At 43.8% G+C, this 16,222-nt stretch overlaps 1 protein-coding gene and 1 gene segment (V, D, J or C); both read left to right on the plus strand.

Moving 5' to 3' along the window:
- The first annotated feature begins 14,121 nt into the window (after positions 1–14,121).
- LOC109877310 (T cell receptor alpha variable 29/delta variable 5) lies at positions 14,122–14,813 on the plus strand. Its single transcript, XM_074933751.1, has 2 exons — positions 14,122–14,181; positions 14,499–14,813. Exons 1-2 carry the CDS (start codon positions 14,122–14,124, stop codon positions 14,811–14,813), a joined length of 375 nt encoding a protein of 124 aa, XP_074789852.1.
- Positions 14,814–15,657: 844 nt separating this feature from the next.
- The window catches only part of LOC116353324 (immunoglobulin lambda variable 5-45-like), a 3,100-nt gene continuing 2,535 nt past the window's right edge, over positions 15,658–16,222 (plus strand). Inside the window, 2 exon segments of the V gene segment in view lie at positions 15,658–15,804; positions 15,976–16,127. Coding sequence covers positions 15,729–15,804; positions 15,976–16,127 — 228 coding nt within the window.

The following is a 16,222-nucleotide window of genomic DNA, read 5'->3' on the forward strand; positions in this document are numbered from 1 at the left end:
TTGAAATGAAGGATACATTCTCCCAGCACAGAGCACTACTCCCTCATTGAAATGAAGGATACATTCTCCCAGCACAGAGCACTACTCCCTCATTGAAATGAAGGATACATTCTCCCAGCACAGAGCACTACTCCCTCATTGAAATGAAGGATACATTCTCCCAGCACAGAGCACTACTCCCTCATTGAAATGAAGGATACATTCTCCCAGCACAGAGCACTACTCCCTCATTGAAATGAAGGATACATTCTCCCAGCACAGAGCACTACTCCCTCATTGAAATGAAGGATACATTCTCCCAGCACAGAGCACTACTCCCTCATTGAAATGAAGGATACATTCTCCCAGCACAGAGCACTACTCCCTCATTGAAATGAAGGATACATTCTCCCAGCACAGAGCACTACTCCCTCATTGAAATGAAGGATACATTCTCCCAGCACAGAGCACTACTCCCTCATTGAAATGAAGGATACATTCTCCCAGCACAGAGCACTACTCCCTCATTGAAATGAAGGATACATTCTCCCAGCACAGAGCACTACTCCCTCATTGAAATGAAGGATACATTCTCCCAGCACAGAGCACTACTCCCTCATTGAAATGAAGGATACATTCTCCCAGCACAGAGCACTACTCCCTCATTGAAATGAAGGATACATTCTCCCAGCACAGAGCACTACTCCCTCATTGAAATGAAGGATACATTCTCCCAGCACAGAGCACTACTCCCTCATTGAAATGAAGGATACATTCTCCCAGCACAGAGCACTACTCCCTCATTGAAATGAAGGATACATTCTCCCAGCACAGAGCACTACTCCCTCATTGAAATGAAGGATACATTCTCCCAGCACAGAGCACTACTCCCTCATTGAAATGAAGGATACATTCTCCCAGCACAGAGCACTACTCCCTCATTGAAATGAAGGATACATTCTCCCAGCACAGAGCACTACTCCCTCATTGAAATGAAGGATACATTCACCCAGCACAGAGCACTACTCCCTCATTGAAATGAAGGATACATTCTCCCAGCACAGAGCACTACTCCCTCATTGAAATGAAGGATACATTCTCCCAGCACAGAGCACTACTCCCTCATTGAAATGAAGGATACATTCTCCCAGCACAGAGCACTACTCCCTCATTGAAATGAAGGATACATTCTCCCAGCACAGAGCACTACTCCCTCATTGAAATGAAGGATACATTCTCCCAGCACAGAGCACTACTCCCTCATTGAAATGAAGGATACATTCTCCCAGCACAGAGCACTACTCCCTCATTGAAATGAAGGATACATTCTCCCAGCACAGAGCACTACTCCCTCATTGAAATGAAGGATACATTCTCCCAGCACAGAGCACTACTCCCTCATTGAAATGAAGGATACATTCTCCCAGCACAGAGCACTACTCCCTCATTGAAATGAAGGATACATTCTCCCAGCACAGAGCACTACTCCCTCATTGAAATGAAGGATACATTCTCCCAGCACAGAGCACTACTCCCTCATTGAAATGAAGGATACATTCTCCCAGCACAGAGCACTACTCCCTCATTGACATGAATGATACATTCTCCCAGCACAGAGCACTACTCCCTCATTGAAATGAAGGATACATTCTCCCAGCACAGAGCACTACTCCCTCATTGAAATGAAGGATACATTCTCCCAGCACAGAGCACTACTCCCTCATTGACATGAAGGATACATTCACCCAGCACAGAGCACTACTCCCTCATTGAAATGAAGGATACATTCTCCCAGCACAGAGCACTACTCCCTCATTGAAATGAAGGATACATTCTCCCAGCACAGAGCACTACTCCCTCATTGAAATGAAGGATACATTCTCCCAGCACAGAGCACTACTCCCTCATTGAAATGAAGGATACATTCTCCCAGCACAGAGCACTACTCCCTCATTGAAATGAAGGATACATTCTCCCAGCACAGAGCACTACTCCCTCATTGAAATGAAGGATACATTCTCCCAGCACAGAGCACTACTCCCTCATTGAAATGAAGGATACATTCTCCCAGCACAGAGCACTACTCCCTCATTGAAATGAAGGATACATTCTCCCAGCACAGAGCACTACTCCCTCATTGACATGAAGGATACATTCTCCCAGCACAGAGCACTACTCCCTCATTGAAATGAAGGATACATTCTCCCAGCACAGAGCACTACTCCCTCATTGACATGAAGGATACATTCACCCAGCACAGAGCACTACTCCCTCATTGAAATGAAGGATACATTCTCCCAGCACAGAGCACTACTCCCTCATTGAAATGAAGGATACATTCACCCAGCACAGAGCACTACTCCCTCATTGAAATGAAGGATACATTCACCCAGCACAGAGCACTACTCCCTCATTGAAATGAAGGATACATTCACCCAGCACAGAGCACTACTCCCTCATTGAAATGAAGGATACATTCACCCAGCACAGAGCACTACTCCCTCATTGAAATGAAGGATACATTCTCCCAGCACAGAGCACTACTCCCTCATTGAAATGAAGGATACATTCTCCCAGCACAGAGCACTACTCCCTCATTGACATGAAGGATACATTCTCCCAGCACAGAGCACTACTCCCTCATTGAAATGAAGGATACATTCTCCCAGCACAGAGCACTACTCCCTCATTGACATGAAGGATACATTCACCCAGCACAGAGCACTACTCCCTCATTGAAATGAAGGATACATTCACCCAGCTGGAGGTAAGGCAGGTGGAGCTGGAACTGCAGGTGAACACACTCCAGTCAGCACAGATAATACACCCCCTCAACCAGACCCCTCAACAACACCCCCTCAACAACACCCCCTCAACCAGACCCCCTCAACAACACCTCCTCAACCAGACCCCTCAACAACACCCCCTCAACAACACCTCCTCAACCAGACCCCCTCAACAACACCCCGTCAACCAGACCCCTCAACAACACCTCCTCAACCAGACCCCTCAACCAGACCCCTCAACAACACCCCCTCAACCAGACCCCTCAACAACACCCCCTCAACAACACCCCCTCAACCAGACCCCCTCAACAACACCTCCTCAACCAGACCCCTCAACAACACCCCCTCAACAACACCTCCTCAACCAGACCCCCTCAACAACACCCACTCAACCAGACCCCTCAACAACACCCCCTCAACAACACCTCCTCAACCAGACCCCTTAACAACACCCCCTCAACAACACCTCCTCAACCAGACCCCTCAACAACACCCCCTCAACAACACCTCCTCAACCAGACCCCTCAACAACACCCCCTCAACAACACCCCCTCAACCAGACCCCCTCAACAACACCCCCTCAACAACACCCCCTCAACCAGACCCCCCTCAACAACACCCCCTCATCCAGACCCCCTCAACAACACCCCCTCAACCAGACCCAGAGAGCTGGAGGTAGAGAGAGACATGTCTGCACTCTGGAATGTGGTGAGACAACTTCAACAGGAGAAAGAGCAGGAGCAGGAGCAGAACAGAGCACTAGAGGAGAGGATCAGAGTGCTGGAGGAGAGGGTGAGGGGGATGGCGTGTGACAGAGAACAACCCATTAGAGAGCTGGCCACCCCCGCAGAGAAACCAGCAGAACAGCCCATTTCAAACACTGACCACGTCGACAACACAGCAGGACAGACAAATTAAGAACCCCAAGCCCAGGGAATCTCACCCCCTCTGAGCACCGCCCCTGTCAGCCACCCTGATAGCCCCACTGACAACCCGCCTACACCCACTGAGGACATACACAAGACACAGATTGTTCTCCTTATGGACTCAAACAGGAAATATATACAAGAAAATGAACTTTTCCCCCAAAACACAGTGTCTAAACTCTGGTGTCCTAACATCCAGCGCACCTAGGCCTTCTGTCTGAGGACCAACTAGGGTCACCCAGCCACATAATAATACACACAGGCACAAACGACCTGAGAGCACAGCAGGAAAGGGTGGCCACAGCACTGAAGGGAGTGATTGAAAAATCTTCTTTTACTTTCCCCAATGCACAAGTGGTTATCTCCACCCTGCTACAATATAGCGGGTAAACGCAAGTAGTGGACAAAACGCTGGTTCACTTGACAAACAAGACGAACTGGCAATGGACAGAAAACACAGGTGTAAATACACAGGGGATAATGGGGAAGATGGGGGGGTGGAGACAATCACAAGAACAGGTGCAACAGATCAGGGTGTGACAAATAGTGAAGGTGTAAACTTGGCAGTAGAAAACCTAAACAGTATATTTGACCTCACAGCTTCCCTATCGACTAAAACAGATAAATAAAAAGTTTAAGCAGAAATAAAATGAACAACGATGACAAATGGTTTGATGAAGAATGCTTAAACCTAAAAAAAAAAAAGTCAAAAAATTATCCAACAAAAAAAATATAGAGACCCAGAAAACCTGAGATTTCACTATTGTGAATCACTAAAACATTACAGAAATACTGTAACGACTTCCGCCGAAGTTGGTTCCTCTCCTTGTTCGGGCGGCTTTCGGCGGTCGGAGTCGCAGGTTTTCTAGCCATCATCGATCAATTTTTTATTTTCCATTTGTTTTGTCTTGACTTCTCATTACATGTTGTGTATTTAACCCTCTTTAACCCCCCCCCATGTCCTTGTCCGGAATTGTTTTTAGTAAATGCTTGTGCACGTTATTCTGGTGTGCGACCGGTTTTGTACCCATTGTATTGATGTTTTTTTTTAAATTATTGTTCTGTTTATGGTGATTTTTTGTTATTAAACTGCGCCTTTGTAACACAGCCTGACTTCTCTGCCGCCAGTACGCACCCCTTACAAACACACTATGGGAAAAAGAAGGAACAGCACGTCAGAAATCAGCTTGGAAAACATTCAACTTGGAAAACACTAAACAAACAACAACACGAAGAGTTATCTATCCAAAATTGAGATGTATGGATAAACCACTTCCTCTATAACAAAGAACAAACAGCAACAACATACATGATCAAATACAAATCTTAGAATCAACTATTAAAGACGACCAGAACCCATTGGATTCTCCAATTACATTGAATGAACTACTGGACAAAATACAAACCCTCCAACCTAAAAAAGGACTGTGGTGTTGATGGTATCTTCAATGAAATGATAAAATATACAGACCCCAAATTAAAATTGGCTGTACTTAACCTTTCTAGGACACACTTAAGTGGTTAGAGTGTAGGGGCGGCAGGTAGCCTAGTGGTTAGAGTGTAGTGGGGGCAGGTAGCCTAGTGGTTAGAATGTAGTGGGTTAAACTTAGCATTGATGTCTTCCCCAATATTTGAAACCAAGGACTTATCCATATGGGTTGAGACAAAATTTGACCGTGATAACTACCACGGGATTATGCGTCAACAGCAACCTTGGGAAAAAAACTCTTATCATTAACAGCAGACTTGTACATTTCCTCAGTGAAAACAATTTACTGAGCAAATGTTAAATTGGCTTTTTTCCAAATTCCCGTACGACAGACCACGTATTCAACCTGCACACCCTAATTGACAAACAAACAAACCAAAACAAAGGCAAAGTCTTCTCATGCTTTGTTGATTTCAATAAAGCTTTTGACTCAATTTGGCATGAGAGTCTGCTATACAAATTGATGGAAGTGGTATTGGGGGAAAGCATATGACATTATAAAATCTATGCACACAAACAACAAGTGTGCGGTTAAAATATGTTTACATGGCCGTGGGGTGAGACACAGGGCTGTGGGGTGAGACAGGGATGCAGCTTAAGCCCCATCCTCTTCAACATATATATCAACAAATTGGCGAGGGCACTAGAGCAGTCTGCAGCACCTGGCCTCAGCCTTCTAGAATCTGAAGTCAAACGTCTACTGTTTGCTGATGATCTGGTGCTTCTGTCACCAACCAAGGAGGGCCTACAGCAGCACCTAGATATTCTGCACAGATTCTGACAGACCTGGGCCCTGACAGTAAATCTCAGTAAAACAAAAATAATGGTGTTCCAAAAAAGGTCCAGTTACCAAGACCACAAATACAAATTCCATCTAGACACCATTGCCCTAGAGCACACAAACAAACTATACATACCACAGCCTAAACATCAGCACCACAGGTAACTTCCACAAAGCTGTGAACAATCTGAGAGACAAGGCAAGAAGGGCCTTCTACGCCATCAAAAGGAACATAAAATTCAACATACCAATTAGGATCTGGTTAAAAAAATACTTGAATCAGTTATCGAACCCATTGCCCTTTATGGTTGTGAGGTCTGGGGTCCGCTCACCAACCAAGAATATCCTCTGTGTACAACGTAAAAAAACAAATAATGCATGCAGAGCAGAATTAGGCCGATACCCACTAATTATCAAACTCTAGAAAAGGAAGCGATTCCCAAACCTTCCATGACAAAACCATCACCTACAGAGAGATTAACCTGGAGAAGAGGCCCCTAAGCAAGCTGGTCCTAGGGCTCTGTTCACAAACACAAACACACCCCACAGAGCCCCAGGACAGCAACACAATTAGAACCAACCAAATTATGAGAAAACTAAAATATGATTACTTGATACATTGGAAAGAATCAACAAAAAAACTGAGCAAACAAATGCTTTTTGGCCCTAAACAGAGAGTAAACATTGGCAGAATACCTGACTACTGTGACTGACCCAAACTTAAGGAAAGCTTTGACTATGTACAGACTCAGTGAACATAGCCTTGCTATTGAGAAAAGGCCGCCGTAGGCAGACCTGGCTCTCAAGAGAAAACAGCCTATGTGCTCGCCGCCCACAAAATAAGGTGGAAACTGAGCTGCACTTCCTAACCTAATATTTCCCTCAGATTACACAGACCCACAAAGAGTTAGAAATCAAACCCAATTTTGATAAACTCCCATATATATTCAGTGAAATACCACAGTGTGTCACGCTTTGACCTTAGATATCTCTGTTATCTTTATATTTTGGTTAGGTCAGGGTGTGACGAGGGTGGGTATGTTAGTTTTTGTATTGTCTAGGGGTTTTTGTATGTCTAGGTGTTTTGGTAGGTCTAGGTATATGTAAGTCTATGGTGACCTGAATTGGTTCCCAATCAGAAGCAGCTGTTTATCATTGTCTCTGATTGGGGATCGTATTTAGGTAGCCATTTTCCCTTTTGGTTTTGGTGGGTTCTTATTCTATGTTTAGTTGCCTGTCTGCACTATTCGTGCCCTTTTCTTGTGTCAACAGGTCACGAATCTTGCTGCTGTGATGGCACATTGTGTCACGATCGTTGTAAGGAGGAGACCAAGGGGCAGTGTGGTATAATATAATATAATATAATGACATCATTCTTTATTAAACGAATGAAACACTGAACCGTCACGGTTTTTAAAAAAATATTTAAAAAATAAATTGTTTGTTCAGTGTTTCATTCGTTTAATAAAGAATGATGTCATTATATTATATTATATTATACCACACTGCCCCTTGGTCTCCTCCTTACAACGATCGTGACACAATGTGCCATCACAGCAGCAAGATCCGTGACCTGTTGACACAAGAAAAGGGCAATTACTGACACCATTGTAAATAAATATAAATATTTATGTTTATTTTATTTTCCCTTTAGTACTTTAACTTTTGTACATTGTTACAACACTGTATATAGATAATAATAATAATAATAATAATATATAATAATAATACGACATTTGAAATGTCTTTATTCTTTTGTAACTTTTATTTACTGTCAATTTTATTATTGTTTTTTTTTTCACTTTTGTTTATTATCTATTTCACTTGCTTTGGCAATGTAAACATATGTTTCCCATGCAAACAAAGCCCCTTAAATTGAATTAAGAGAGAGGGAGAGAGCGAGAGAGAGAGGTGGGGAGAGAGAGAGGAGACGCAGAGAGAGAGTGCGGTAAAGAAGAAGATAGAGAGAGGTTATTGGGAGAGAGGTGAGAAGAATATAGAGAGAGACAGAGAGAGAAAGAGAGAGGTGGGGGAGGTTAGAGGGAGAGAGACACAGAGAGAGAGATAGGTGGGGGAGGTTAGAGGGAGAGAGACACAGAGAGAGAGATAGGTGGGGGAGGTTAGAGGGAGAGAGACAGAGAGAGGTTGAGCAGAGCATATGCATCTGCCAATCAAAGTCACTGTGATGATGTACTTTCCCACAGATGATCTGCTCTTTTCTCTCTGTAGTGCAGACAGACTGTCACCATGATCCTCGCTGTCTGTTTGGTATCACTATGTCTCACAGGTAAGACTAAGACCATAGTAATATTTTAAGGTACCAGACATTTCGTTGTCATGGAGGGCATCTGTGTTGGCAAGCAATTATGTCTCGTTTGGATACATACAAACACATTGACAATCAAATCACAGGTCAACTTAGATTAACAAACATTTGATAATATCCTCTTCCTCCTCTTCCTCCCCTCCCAGGCTTGGGTCTAGGTACCAGAGTTGTCCAAACTCCTGCTGACTTGGTAACGACCCCAGGAGACTCCGCTGATCTCCACTGTTCTCACACTATAAAAGACTATGATGTTATCCTCTGGTACAGACAGACTCATTCTCAGGACAGACAGCTACAACTGCTGGGGTACCTTTACACAGACAACAAAAACCCAGAATCTAGTTTCAAGGATCAAATTAAATTGAGAGGAAACGCAGAACAGTATTGTGATTTAAGTGTTTCCAACCTGACACAAGAAGACAGTGCAGTGTATTTCTGTGCTGCCAGAGAGCACAGTGCAGCAGATCCTGTCTCAGCCCTACAAAAACCACATCTCAAATACAAAGTCACACCTCACACCTCCACTACAGTGTTCTGAACCATATAAACATCCTCAGTACTAAACATCCTCAACACTAAACATCCTCAATACTAAACATCCTCAATACTAAACATCCTCAATACTAAACATCCTCAATACTAAACATCCTCAATACTAAACATCCTCATTACTAAACATCCTCATTACTAAACATCCTCAATACTAAACATCCTCAATACTAAACATCCTCAACACTAAACATCCTCAATACTAAACATCCTCAACACTAAACATCCTCAATACTAAACATCCTCAATACTAAACATCCTCATTACTAAACCTCCTCAATACTAAACATCCTCAATACTAAACATCCTCATTACTAAACCTCCTCAATACTAAACATCCTCATTACTAAACATCCTCAATACTAAACATCCTCATTACTAAACATCCTCATTACTAAACATCCTCAATACTAAACATCCTCAATACTAAACATCCTCATTACTAAACATCCTCAATACTAAACATCCTCAACACTAAACCTCCTCAATACTAAACATCCACAACCATTTAGGATTTATTTTCTTCCAAATCAAGAGGCCTTTTATTTTTGCCAATTCTGTTTTGTTTTATGTTATTGTTCCAATGACCTTCCAGCTGATCCAGCAGAGGGCAGTAACGTTCCACTGTACTGTAAGCCGATAGGTCAGCTATAAGCTCCTCCCACCTCAGAACAAAGACATAGATCGTAGAACTTTACAGCTCAGACAGACAAACAGACGGACAAGCCGACAGACAGCATGATCAGAGTTCTCCTCAGAGCCACTGTCTCACTCCTTTGGCTATCAGGTGAAGACTATGTATATCAGTATATCAGGTGAGGATAAGGTTCAGTATATCAGGTGAAGGTAAGGTTCAATATATCAGTTGAAGGTAAGGTTCAGTATATCAGGTCAAGGTAAGGTTCATTATTAGGTGAAGGTAAGGTTCAGTATATCAGGTGAGGATAAGGTTCATTATTAGGTGAAGGTAAGGTTCAGTATATCAGGTGAAGGTAAGGTTCAGTATATCAGGTGAGGGTAAGGTTCAGTATATCAGGTGAAGATAAGGTTCAGTATATCAGGTGAAGGTAAGGTTCAGTATATCAGGTGAGGATAATGTTCATTATTATGTGAAGGTAAGGTTCAGTATATCAGGTGAAGGTAAGGTTCAGTATATCTGGTGAGGGTAAGGTTCAGTATATCAGGTGAAGATAAGGTTCAGTATATCAGGTGAAGGTAAGGTTCAGTATATCAGGTGAAGGTAAGGTTCAGTATATCAGGTGAAGATAAGGTTCAGTATATCAGGTGAAGGTAAGGTTCAGTCTATCAGGTGAAGGTAAGGTTCAGTATATCAGGTGAAGGTAAGGTTCAGTATATCAGGTGAAGATAAGGTTCAGTATATCAGGTGAAGGTAAGGTTCAGTATATCAGGTGAAGGTAAGGTTCAGTATATCAGGTGAAGGTAAGGTTCAGTATATCAGGTGAAGGTAAGGTTCAGTATATCAGGTGAAGGTAAGGTTCAGTATATCAGGTGAAGGTAAGGTTCATTATTATGTGAAGGTAAGTTTCAGTATATCAGGTGAAGGTACATGATTACACTACCAGTCAAATTTCTAGAACACCTAATCATTCAAGGGTTTTTCTTTATTTTTACATCAAAATGATAAAAGTGAATCATGTAGTAACCAAAAAAGTATTATTCAAAGTAGCCACTCTGCCTTGGTGACAGCTTTGCGCACTCTTGGCATTCTCTCAACCAGCTTCATGAGGTAGTCACCTGGAATGCATTTCAATTAACAAGTGTGCCTTCTTAAAATAATTTGTGCAATTTCTTTTTTCCTTAATGCGTTTGAGCCAATCAGTTGTGTTGTGACAAGGTAGGGGGGATAAACAGAAGATAGACCTATTTGGCAAAAACGGTAAATAAGAATTTGTTCTTATCTGACATGCCTAGTTAAATAAAGGTTAAATTAAAAATTAAAACATGTAATATTATGGCAAGAAAAGCTCAAATGAGTTTAGATAGTACGAGTGTTACCTAGCGACGCAAAGGTTGAAGGTCAAAGTCCCACAGGGATCACATCTACACACTGTACTGGAAGTGTCTCTGCTAATTGGTAGATACAGTACCAGTCAAAAGTTGACACCTACTCATTACAGGGTTCTTCTTTATTTTTTAAACTATTTTCTACATTGTAGAATAATAGTGAAGACATCAAAACTATGAAATAACACATATGGAATCATGTAGTAACCAAAAAAAAAGTGTTAAATCAACATTTGTTTTTGAGATTCGTCAAAGTAGCCACCCTTTGCCTTGATGACAGCTTTGCACACTCTTGGCATTCGCTCAACCAATACGGTAGGGGTGGGTATACAGAAGATAGCCCTATTTGGTAAAAGACCAAGTCCATATTATGGCAAGAACAGCTCAAATAAGCAAAGAGAAACGACAGTCCATCATTACTTTAAGACAGGAAGGTCAGTCAATAGGGGAAATTTCAAGAACTTCAGAAGTTTCTTCAAGTGCAGTCCCCAAAAAATGATCAAGTGCTATGATGTAACTGGCTCTCATGAGGACCACCACTGGAAAGGAAGACCCAGAGTTACCTCTGCTGCAGAGGATAAGTTCATTAGAGTTAACTGGCTCTCATGAGGACCGCCACAGGAAAGGAAGACTCAGAGTTACCTCTGCTGCAGAGGATAAGTTCATTAGAGTTAACTGGCTCTCATGAGGACCGCCACAGGAAAGGAAGACCCAGAGTTACCTCTGCTGCAGAGGATAAGTTCATTAGAGTTAACTGGCTCTCATGAGGACCGACCCAGAGTTACCTCTGCTGCAGAGGATAAGTTCATTAGAGTTAACTGGCTCTCATGAGGACCGACCCAGAGTTACCTCTGCTGCAGAGGATAAGTTCATTAGAGTTACCAGGCCTTCATGGTCGATTTGCTGTAAAGAAAACACTACTAAAGGCCACCAATAAGAAGAGACTTCCTGTTAAGGGAATTTTTATCAATGATGACTAATACATTTCAATCAGGACTGAATCCAAATACTGTTATGTTACTGTACATGTATTTTCTCTCTTGCTCCCAGTATTGAATATAATGTAGTCAGGAGTTTAGTACAATGCCGGTCTGTTCCTTTGTACAAATTAATGAACTATCTCCAGATGGCAGGAACGGACTATCTCCAGACTGTCTAGAATGCTTATCTACACTGACTGACCTTGGCTCTAGGCGAGGAGGGAAGGCTTGAGAACTATAGGGCCTTTCTACCAGTGTCAAGAAGAGACGGAACATTTAGAAAACGCTGACGTCATTTTCAGTTTATAACCTGTGGTAAAATGTGTATGAACTCAGTACTCTCTTGATAAAGGCTGTTACTTGACTGTTAAGACCGGGGCTCTGTCCATTCTTATAAAATAAGGGTCATACAAACCCTTATGCATTGACAGAGTGTTTCATTTTGATTGGGAATTAAAACAGAGGAATTTAGAATTCCTTCAACACTTACTTGGGCCGAGAAACAGGAGCAATGGACATTAGACCGGTGGAAATTTGTCCTTTGGTCTGGAGTCCAAATTGGAGAATTATGGTTCCTACCGCTGTGTCTTTGTGAGTCGCGGTGGAGGTGAACGGATGATCTCCGCATGGTGTATTTCACCCCATAAAGCATGGGGGGAGGTGTTTTGGTGTGGGGGTGTGGGGTGCTTTGCTGGTGACACGGTCTGTGATTTATTTAGAATTCAAGGCACACTTAACCAGCATGGCTACCACAGCCTTCTGCAGCGATACGCCATCCCATCTGGTTTGGGCTTGGTGGGACTATCATTTGTTTTTCAACAGGAGAATGATCCAACACACCTCCAGGCTGTGGAAGGGAGAGCTGCATCAGATGACATGGCCTCCACAATCCCCCGACCTCAACCAAATTGAGATGGTTTGGGATGAGTCGGACCGCAGAGTGAAGGAAAAGCAGTCAACAAGTGCTCAGAATATGTGGGAAGTCAATCAAGACTGTTGGAACAGCATTCCAGGTGAAGCTGGTTAAGAGAATGCCAAGAATGTGCAAAGCTGTCATCAAGGTTAATTAACCTCAAATATAAATCAATCTTGATTTGTTACTTGATTTTTGATTTTGGTTACTACATGATTCCATGTGTTATTTCATAGTTTTGATGTCTTCACTATTATTATACAATGTAGAAAATAGTAAAAATAAAGAAAAACCCTTGAATGAGTAGTGTGTAGCCTAGCAAGATGTCTATCTGACAGAGGGAGGAACAGCCTAGCAAGATGTCTATCTGACAGAGGGAGGAACAGCCTAGCAAGATGTCTATCCGACAGGGGGAGGAACAGCCTAGCAAGATGTCTATCTGACAGAGGGAGGAACAGCCTAGCAAGATGTCTATCTGACAGGGGGAGGAACAGCCTAGCAAGATGTCTATCTGACAGAGGGAGGAACAGCCTAGCAAGATGTCTATCTGACAGAGGGAGGAACAGCCTAGCAAGATGTCTATCTGACAGGGAGAGGAACAGCCTAGCAAGATGTCTATCTGACAGAGGGAGGAACAGCCTAGCAAGATGTCTATCTGACAGGGAGAGGAACAGCCTAGCAAGATGTCTATCTGACAGAGGGAGGAACAGCCTAGCAAGATGTCTATCTGACAGGGGGAGGAACAGCCTAGCAAGATGTCTATCTGACAGAGGGAGGAACAGCCTAGCAAGATGTCTATCTGACAGAGGGAGGAACAGCCTAGCAAGATGTCTATCTGACAGAGGGAGGAACAGCCTAGCAAGATGTCTATCTGACAGAGGGAGGAACAGCCTAGCAAGATGTCTATCCGACAGGGGGAGGAACAGCCTAGCAAGATGTCTATCTGACAGAGGGAGGAACAGCCTAGCAAGATGTCTATCTGACAGGGGGAGGAACAGCCTAGCAAGATGTCTATCTGACAGAGGGAGGAACAGCCTAGCAAGATGTCTATCTGACAGAGGGAGGAACAGCCTAGCAAGATGTCTATCTGACAGAGGGAGGAACAGCCTAGCAAGATGTCTATCCGACAGGGGGAGGAACAGCCTAGCAAGATGTCTATCTGACAGGGGGAGGAACAGCCTAGCAAGATGTCTATCTGACAGGGGGAGGAACAGCCTAGCAAGATGTCTATCTGACAGGGGGAGGAACAGCCTAGCAAGATGTCTATCCGACAGGGGGAGGAACAGCCTAGCAAGATGTCTATCTGACAGGGGGAGGAACAGCCTAGCAAGATGTCTATCTGACAGAGGGAGGAACAGCCTAGCAAGATGTCTATCCGACAGGGGGAGGCACAGCCCAGACATGTTAACAGTTTTCAAGAGGATGTGGTGATGAATTCATCTCTCTCTCTCTCTACCCTGCTCTAGAAGGCAGCTGGTACTTTCAGTACAGTGTAGAAAGATGTCTCCGACAACATGTTGTCTAGGCTTGTTCTTCATCTTATTTCCATGTGAGGTTCCCTCAATCTAAATCTAAATAAATATAATAGCTAACTGTATCTTACTGTATATATCTTAATATGCTTTTTTGGTGAATTCTGTATCATCCAACTATCTGATTGCCAGCTTTGATGAATTCTGAATTCATAATCACTCTCTAAACTGGCTTTTCAACAGGTCATGTAAAGTGTGTTGCGTTTCGTCAGTCTCCGTCCCTGACAGTGAAGGACGGGCGCGAGGCGGAGATCCACTGTAGCCATGATGACAGTACCCTGTTGGTGATGTTGTGGTACCAACAGAGACAGGCCAGTCCTGGTATGACTCTGATCGGGTACAGTTACGGCACCACTGAGCCTAACTACGAGGGTTTGTTTGAGGAGAGGTTTAGGCAGAAGAGAGAGGGAAACCTGAAGGGAACTCTCGTCATCTCCAAACTAACAGTAGCAGACTCTGCTGTGTACTTCTGTGCAGCCAGTCACACAGTGATGTGGCTTTATGTCAGCCTCTCACCAAAAACCTGACACACACACACGCGCGCTCAGGAAATCCAACACAAGGCTGCCGCTCCGGCTTTTCAAACGGTCTTATATGACATCTGGTGGTTTTAACTTTTGTGTTAAGTTTGAGTTTGTGTTAAGGTGTCCGCATATTTTAGTTCAGAAGAGTTTGTTTGTATTATAATGACTTTTTGTGAAGGTTTTGTTCATTTTATTTTCGGCTGATCGGGCACAAAATGTCAGTAGCCGAAGTCTATGCGCTTTTTTCGGTGATTGGTCAAAAGTAGAGATTCTTCATCAAAGATTTTGTTTTCAGTGAGAGATGACTCGTTGTCATTTAGAAATACGGCACCACACATCTTAATTAAATGTAAAATTGCGAAACTAAAATCTCCTCTGTAAAAGTGTCAAAATAAATGACAGATGCATTGAGTTGTCGTAGATTAATTCGGACAATATTGAGGAAGTGTATACTGGCTACAGCATATCAAGATGGTCCAACAGTACTATTTGTCACTTTTTTCTCGTTTTTTCAAGTGAAGGTCTTCACAGAGTATGCGAGGACACTAGGGGCCAGCCGAACTGAAGCATGCTGACACAATTAGTGACCTTGAGGGAGGGGATTCAGCGACCTTGGGGGATGGGCTTCAGTGACCCTAGGGAGGGGTTTCAGTGACCCAAGGGGAGGGGCTTCAGCATCCTTGGGGGAGGAGCTTCAGTGACCCATGGGGAGGGGTTTCAGTGACCCTGGGGAGGGGCATCAGTGACCCTGGGGGAGAGGCCTCAGTGACCCTGGGGGGGGGGGGGGTGCTTCAGTGACTCTGGGGAGGGGCATCAGTGACACTGGGGGAGGGGCCTCAGTAACCCTGGGGGAGGGGCCTCAATGACCCTGGGGGAAGGGCCTCAGTGAGAGCCGTACTCTGTGTACAATGAGGTTGAATGTCATTCACAGAGATGATGAGTGACATGACGCATCCTATAGTCCTCCTGAGTTGGCTGTTTCTCCTGTCCCCAAGTGAGTGTCTGAGGTTAGCTTTGTGGCTGGGATTCTTGGAGTAATTAGAGTTGTACCAACTCTTAATAGACACAGTGATGGCTTGTCTCTCTTCTTCCTCCTCTCTTCTCCTCTCTTCCTCTCCTGTCCTCTGATCCTCTCCCCTGCCCTCCTCTCCTCTCTTCTCAACAGGTCAGTGTGGAGCAGCAGGCCCCATAGTGCTTCAGCCCAGACAGCTCCTCACCCTTCCTGGTAACACCACCACCTCCAGTCCAGTCACCCTGCAGTGCTCCCTGGGTCCAGGCTTCAGCATGCCCAGCTACACCATGATGTGGTACCGACAGGTTAGAGAAGTTACCAGGGCATTACACCATGATGTGGTACTGATAGGTCAGAGAAGTTACCAGGGCATTACTTCACCTAGTCAACTAGTCATTCA

The sequence above is a fragment of the Oncorhynchus kisutch genome, linkage group LG14 (assembly GCF_002021735.2).
Source record: "Oncorhynchus kisutch isolate 150728-3 linkage group LG14, Okis_V2, whole genome shotgun sequence".
Taxonomy (NCBI): Eukaryota; Metazoa; Chordata; class Actinopteri; order Salmoniformes; family Salmonidae; genus Oncorhynchus; species Oncorhynchus kisutch.

Coding starts and splice junctions, on each gene's coding strand:
- LOC109877310 (XM_074933751.1), top strand. CDS start 14,122: ATGTCTATCCGACAGGGGGAGGCACAGCCCAGACATGTTAACAGTTTT. Junction 14,182..14,498: donor ACAGTTTTCAAGAGGATGTG/GTGATGAATTCA, acceptor GCGTTTCGTCAG/TCTCCGTCCCTGACAGTGAA.